Source organism: Dromiciops gliroides, chromosome 2 (genome assembly GCF_019393635.1).
Source record: "Dromiciops gliroides isolate mDroGli1 chromosome 2, mDroGli1.pri, whole genome shotgun sequence".
Lineage (NCBI taxonomy): Eukaryota > Metazoa > Chordata > Mammalia > Microbiotheria > Microbiotheriidae > Dromiciops > Dromiciops gliroides.
Window position 1 is genome coordinate 491,498,980 of NC_057862.1, and position 7,892 is coordinate 491,506,871.

Here is a 7,892-nt window from a genome sequence, read left to right on the forward strand (position 1 = left end):
AAGAATTATCCACATACTCCGCTTGGTGCATCATTTAAAAACTTGACAGTAAGATTTATTTTGGATAAATACATTTGTGAACAATCAAGAATTTAGTGTGTGTGTGTGTGTATATATATATATAAAAGAAATCAGAAAAGGTGGGATTTTTTTTCAGACTTGCTAACTAGAATCATAAGATTGAAGAAATAGAAGCCTCATGCACATTTATCATAAAGCAGTTTGATCACTTCAAATAAAACTGCAGTAATGTAGATTTGTCGTTCTTTGTAGTGGGAATCAAGTTTTTCAGGGCTAAAACATTGTTTTCCTTTATAAAATAATGTATCCCTACAAACATAATATAATCCTGTTTGTTCTAGGACAGTGTATAATTTGATTAGGAGCCATTATTTTACTGACACTGAATGTCAGCTAATTTTCCAGAAATGAATGCATGGTATTGGCTTCTCGGACTTTATATTAATATGTAGCCCTCATTGAACAGCATGGTTCATATTCTGTAAGGATTGGCTTCTTGATTAGTTCTTGAGTAGTTGAGTACCAATAACAATCTGAATTAGCATCAGCCTTTTAATGTTGCTTAAACAGTCTTCAGCTGGTACCTCAAAGGACTTAAAAAGTACTTGCTTGCAATAAGATTTTCAGTTTATCACATTCTTCATATATATCTTCTCAATGAAGTATTTCTATAACAAAGAATTATAGGTCTGATACTACTGTTGATAGGAAAAAGGCAGCTCACACTGGTTTTGGATTAGTCAAATACTGACATGGGACATTTACGGTTTTTCAAATTATTCACAGGGAAGTTTTTAGCAGACAATATTGTTGGTTCAGTCCTCGTCTTTTCCTTGATTTTGTGGATTCCCCTCAGCATTCTTGTCCATTGTGTGGTAAGTCACAATCTTTTAGTGTTTATGAGTTTAATTTTGAATACAGCAATCCACCGTACTTTATGAAGGTTAAGCAAAATTTGATCTTGGCAAAATATTGTGCAAAACTTTTCCCCATCTAATCTTGAATGTTCCTGGGACATTTTCTCACTGCTATGACCTTATATTAGTCAAAACATGAATTTCTTTGAAGAGCATTGTCTTAATAAGAATCCAGTTAGTCTACTCTTATTTTGCAGAAGAGTGCTGTATTAACAATCCATGATCTTACATCTTACTTTAGTTTTAAAACATAGCCATAAGCATTAAGAGACTCTGATAAGGTGGTCCAAGTAAACATTTTCAAAACCACTTAAGTGTAAGCAGAGATCCCTCAAGCAACCATCTCCGAGTTGTTACTTATTTAATTCTGGATGTACCAAGTTAGTCTAGTAATAAGTGCATCTTGTGCCCCTTGCAATAAAACTTTGAGGAACTCAAAATGCTTTTCAGCTTGACTTTTGTGTGGAGTAGTTGATATAGAGAGGTAGTTTTCTCCATTTTAGAGAGGACACAAAGACCCAGATCTCCTGATTTGGGCCCACTTGAAAACTCCTACTGTTTTTTAAATTTGCCTTTCATATAGTAATTTTCAGTTAATAATAGATCATCAGGGGGCAGCTGGGTGGTACAGTGGATGGAGCACCAGCCCTGGAGTCAGGAGTACCTGGGTTCGGATCCGGCCTCAGACGCTTGACACTTGCTGGCTGTGTGACCCTGGGCAAGTCACTTGGCCCCAGTTGCCTCACTTGAAAAAAAATAAATAATAGATCATCAGGGCAGCTAGGTGGCACAGTGGATAAAGCACAGACCCTGGATTCAGAAGAACCTGAGTTCAAATCCAGTCTCAAACATTTGACACTAGCTGTGTGATCCTGGGCAAGTCACTTAACCCTCATTGCGCCCCCTGCCCCCAGTAAAAAAAAATAGGATCATTACTTGGGGGGGGGGGATTTAGTGAGGCAATTGGGGTTAAGTGACTTGCCCAGGGTCACACAGCTAGTAAGTGTGAAGTATCTTAGGCCAGATTTGAACTCAGGTACTCCTGACTCCAGGGCTGGTGCTCTATCCACTGCGCCACCTAGCCTCCCCCAAGGATCATTACTTTTTAAGTGGGGCACATGTGGGAAGATCAACTTTATAGCCATAAAGCAGGTTCTTGCCAACCACCATTAAGAGCATGAATCCTGATTCTTAGTTCTGTAAAGATACAGCATGGTTCAGGAAATGTTTTTATCTGGCAGATACCTAAATGACCCTTGTGTTCTGGAAAGACTTTCTTTGATCTTAGCCCAGTTCTTCTATGTGGTCTACTCAGCACAGGGATGACTGCTCATTGAAGAGGGCATGGAAGAAATTAGAAGCAGGAAGGTGTAGGGTCAGGGATGGGAGGGAAGTGGTAATGAGCATATGTAGGCATAGCTACATTTTCAGGGGACTCTTTGGAAATGTGTACACACCTACAAAATAAATGACCTTTGCTTTACATTTGAATTGTCATGTGGTCAGTTGTGCTCTTAATACATATAACTTAGCCTATGAGAAAATACTTGAGGAATTGCCTTGAATACTCTTTTCTACATTTCCCCATTAATTCCTCCATCTCAACACTGCTTTGCATTATTATTATGTTGTTATACTGGAGAACAAGACAAACTATCAGTAAAGCCTCTAGAGCCTTTTGTCATTTTCTTGTCTGGAAAGAAAGAGGGTGAATTGAAATATTGCCAGGAAGTCTTACCTGTGGTCACATTTGACCCTACTGATAATGGTATTCATTAATGGTATAAAAGCTTTTTTTTTTTTTAATGCTTCACATTTGCTGATGACAAATGATATAAAGCTTTCTTTGAAGAGCCATTCACCCACTGGGCTTGCTGGTGGTTTGACAATCCTTCTAAGCATTCCTTTTAGTATTGTGGAAATGGCCTAAATTGGGGGTGGGCAGAAAGATTTTTATGTATTGCTTAATTTTGTTTGAAGAAATGTTTACTTAGCTTAAATTTATCTTTTAGGACAAGAAATTGGATAAAGAGTATGAGTCTTTGTCTTTGTTTCACCCCAGTGTAAGTATGTTATGTACATGGAGAGATAATATGTCTTTGGTGTACTCATACCTTTCTCTCATACTACTTATGTTGGAGTTGACCAATGTTTGTGTGTCTCTGTGTCCTTGCTTACAATTTTGCTTATGATTAAAATGCCTCATTTCAAACCCCCCACCCCCATCTTTACCTGTTGAAATTCCACTCATCTTTCAAAGTCTTTCTTAAATGCTATCTCCTGCATGAATTAAGTGAAGGTAGCATCAGACTAAGAGAAACACTGGTATTGTGGGAAAAGTACCAGATTTGGATTCAGAGGACCTGAGTTCTAATCCAGGCTCTACCACTTAACTACTTATGTGATCTTGTACAATCTTACAATACTTATGTAAGTCACCTAACTTCTCTGGGCCTGTTTCCAAATCTGTAAAATGAAGGGGGTTTGACTAAATGGACCGGATCCTTTACACTTGGAAGTCTATAATGCTGAGAATTTTCCTCTGACTTGAATGTGAAAAGGTAGCTTCAGATCTTTTGCAGTACACAAGCCAGGATGTTGATATGACTATCCTGAAGACAAACATTTAGCTCATATGCTTAGATTTTCAGATGGTCCAACTCAATATAGGGATTCCCCATAGGGACTTTATCACTATTTGGTGACAAAATTTAGAGTGAAAGCTATAGCAGGATAGAGAAGTTGGATAAAAGAAAAAAACTTTCATGATGCTGGGATTTAATAAATACTAGAATTTTCGGGGAGATCTAAGAATCTAAAGAGACAAGACCATTTTCCACCCTAATTCCACCCCACCCCCAGCCTCGTGGAGTGGTTTGGGTAATTAGCGATGAATTAAGTTATCTCATGATGCTTCTCTTGAGCCGAATCTAGGATCCTGTCAGATTTTGGTTGCATTGTTCTTTTAGAATAGTAGGCAAACTATGTTATTATTAATAGGTTTATATTAATAATGAGTTCCTTCTTTTCCTTACTCAAATTGTTAAAATGGTGAATGGAAGTTTAAAGAGGAAAGTTTTCCTCAGAGACATTGCACTCTTCTTAGGTTGAATGAGGGTAAGGAAAAGTTTTTCAAAATAAAACCTTTCCTCCTCCCCCCCCCATTTTAAAAATTTTTATTTAAAAAGATTAATATTAAAAAGGGGAGGAAAGTGGATGTTTCTAGCCTTTTTCTATAAACTGCAAATTTTCCTAAATTTGGAAATGTGAATATGTCTCTAGTTTGGGGGGGTGGGGTTTGAGAATGCATGTAAATTTCTCTTCATATCAAAGGGATATTTTAATAGAGCCATTCACTAAATATAAGTATATAGCATAAATATATTTTTTCTTTGTCAATAGAAAGTTTTGAATCATTTTGATATATTATTTGATACTGTAACAGATCTTAGCTTTAGACCTTTAAGAGACCTTAGAGATCATATTGTCTATTGCCTTCATTCTATAAATGAGAAAACTGAGACCCAGGGAGGTTGTAACTTGCTCAGTCACTGAAATAATAACTGACAGAGATAGGATTAGAAACCAGAGCCTCTGACTCTAAATCCACTTTCATCATTGGTCACTCTGAATCAAGTCTCTCACTCCTCCATCCTCTTGATAAAGTGAAAATAAAACCTTTTTAAAAATAAAATTGTTCCATATCGGTAAAACCTATCTTTTCAGAATGTGGAAATGTTGAGTAGCATGGACTCTGCATCTGTTCGCATCATCAAACCATTTCCTGTGCCTCAACCCCCGGGTAGACTTCAGCCCCTCCAGCCTGCTCCAGTGATGCCCTCAGTGGCTCCAAAGCTGGACCACCAAAGGATGGACACCATTCAGGAAGACCCGAGCACTGATTCAGTCCTTGATGAAGATGGCTTTGAGAAGGATCCTTTCCCAAATAGCAGCTCAGCTGCAAAGTCTTTTGAGGATCTTACAGACCATCCTGTCACAAGGAGTGAAAAGGCATCCTCTTTTAAATTACAACGCCAAAGTCGAGTGGACAGCAAAGAAACAGAATGCTAATTTAGGGTTTTTGCCTCAAGCTTTCTTGACTTACCTGTTCAAAATAATTTTTATTACATTATATATTTCAAGGGACTGGTTAGGAAATGGGACAAATAAGGAAGTGACTTAACAGCAGATGCTGGGCATGTGTTTGACCTTCCTTTACTGAAATAATCATCATGTGTTTAGTCTTAGCCCATTTTTCCTTTCAAGGAGGTAAGCTTGTTTTGAAGCTTTTTGGTTTGATTTAGGTTTTTTGAATCTTTAAAATGTACTTGTAACCTGTGGTGCAAAAAGCAAAAAATCTAGCTGAATCAGACTGTGTGTATATTTGCTTTTTGTAATTTAACTTTGTATTCCTAATAGCACTGATTAGAGAGGTGAGATTTTTTTTTGTTTGTTTTCAAATGAAAATTGAGCTGAACTAAAATCTTGTGTTAAATGATCTAAATGTGGGTTTCAGATGTTACCAAGAGCCTTTGGCAGATAGTCATAAAATCTGATCTTAGAAATAATTTCAATTGGTGAAGAGTTAATCTAGATTCACAGTTGAGGGAAGAGGGGACATTTAAACATATACATATGTGTTTATGAACATATACATATATGTTTTCATGTATACATTTGTGTGTGTACACACATACACACACATATATATATATATACACACAGAGAGCTAGAACTCCCTGTTTCTTTTATAAGAGCCTTCCAAATGTTTAGCCCCCATCTGCTGGTTATTGTCTTCTTTGTGAATTCCTGTTGCCAAAACTTTTTTCAAATGTCTCTTATTTAAAGGAGTCTGTACCATTGGGCAGGAAAGCTGACTGACATGTGTTGCTCTTGGATTGATAAAAATGCATCAACAAGAACACAGAAAAGATGATTCTTAACATTGATAGCAATACAAAGTATGAAAAATTAGCCACAAGTAACTTAAAATGTGGTTATAGATCAGTCAACTTATCAAGCAGACAAATAGTAGTCTTTCTCTTTGAGCTGGGTGGTATCTGTCACTGGAAAGTTTGGCAAATATACTTGCAATACTTGCTGCTTTTGGATGTTCCCAGGATCCTGAAAAATTGCCAATTGCTATGTGAATAATCAAATCATTACAGTTAATTTTGATTTACACAGAATTATGGAGTTGAAAGCATTTCTAAGTACTGATAAACAGTGCTTACCAGCCAAGATATTTTAATTCAGCTTGTATTTATAAAATTAATGGAAATTAACCAAACCTTTGACAAAATGTTTTTTCTCAAGAATATATTTGTTACATGGATTCTTGTTACATTAATACTTGAAACTTGTGCCTTATGGTATTGTTATTGTTAACTATTCATTATGCTATAGTTTTAGATATACTTTTGGAATTTGATCACTGGGGTGTGTGGGTGTGTGTACGAAAATGTGAGAGATCCATATAATTTCTAGGAAAATGTAATATAACCATTTTTTATAAAATTTTATGACTTTTTTTAAAACAAAATTGTCTTTGCCTTTTCCCCATGTATAGAATTAACAAGATGCTCAGCATGGAATTTGTAACTATGGAACTGGTACTACTTGCCTTAAATTGTTAATAAATATTTAATAACATCAAAATGGTGTTCCTAATTTAGCAGTCCAATAAATACCTTGTAATTTACATATAAAACTGGAAAGGCAAATGTTAACAGTAATAAATGTTATTTCATCCAAGATCATAATAACCAAGGCGCTAATATTTCTAGAATGCTGTGAGAAATAATTTTTTTTTTTAAGCGAGGCAATTGGGGTTAAGTGACTTGCCCAGGGTCACACAGCTAGTAAGTGTTAAGTGTCTGAGGCCGGATTTGAACTCAGGTACTCCTGACTCCAGGGCCGGTGCTCTATCCACTGCGCCATCTAGCTGACCCGAGAAATAATTATTAATAATCAATATCTCAGAGGATTTAGTGTTCTTCTCTTCTTTCTTAGTCCTTTCTCCCAACCCCGCCTCCATCCCAAGTCCAGTTTCCTTGTAAAATTAATCTGGGTCAAGCCCAACCCAAACTTACTAAAGAATCTTGGGTAGAGACAGATCTAGATGGCTGAAGGACTTAACTATACCAAACCACACCTAGATGGAATCTTGGGTGGGCTTTACATTCTTTCTCTGGTATCTTTCTTTTTTGGTTTTGGTTTTGCTTTTTGTGTTTTGTTTTGCAGGGCAATGAGGGTTTAAATGATTTGCCCAGGGTCACACAGCTAGTAAGTGTTAAATGTCTGAGGCTGGATTTGAACTCAGGTCCTCCTGAATCCAGGGCTGGTGCTTTATCCACTGCGCCACCTAGCTGCCCCCCTCTGGTTTCATTCTTATCAAGATTTGAGTGACCTAGGTCAAGTATCCCCAGACTTCATTTTAATATAATATCACTGGGGAAAGGCAGTGATGGTGGTCCTCTGTAAAGAATTACATACAATCCAATTAGAATTAAAATGGTCCTTTATTGGTCCCTAGAGAAAGTGACTGAGAGAGAAGTCAAAGACTTAGCCTCAGGGGAGGAGATGGCTGAGAAACCTTCTCCCAGAACAGAAAGAATGCCAAAGCTTTTATAGAAGATAGATAGGGTGACCCCCTGACTATGGAAAATTCCTTTTGGGGGTAAAATGGGGAAAAATTCCTGAGAGTTAGGGGGATTTTTCTTTTGGAATGATAGTCCTGAACTCTGGAGTTATGTCTGGCTCCTAGCTCAGGTAGTAGCCATACCTAAGTGATTTTCCTGCTATAGAATTTCATCTCCCCATCTTAGGTGTGTCCATCCTGATACGGAGTTGGCCAATTCAAACTTTAATAGTCCCTTAATTCCTCGGTATCCTAAGCCCCATGTCAATAACACAATTCCAAATCAGGTCAGCCAATTAGATTGGATTGGTATA

At 37.1% G+C, this 7,892-nt stretch overlaps 1 protein-coding gene across 1 annotated transcript in view; it reads left to right on the forward strand.

Moving 5' to 3' along the window:
- Positions 1-6,648, forward strand: part of ADAM17 (ADAM metallopeptidase domain 17) — a 52,880-nt gene extending 46,232 nt beyond the window's left edge. Inside the window, 3 exon segments of the mRNA XM_043984844.1 lie at positions 808-896; positions 2,951-3,001; positions 4,665-6,648. Of these exon segments, the coding sequence (XP_043840779.1) occupies positions 808-896; positions 2,951-3,001; positions 4,665-5,009 (485 nt within the window). The 3' untranslated portion in view covers positions 5,010-6,648.
- Positions 6,649-7,892: the final 1,244 nt, after the last annotated feature.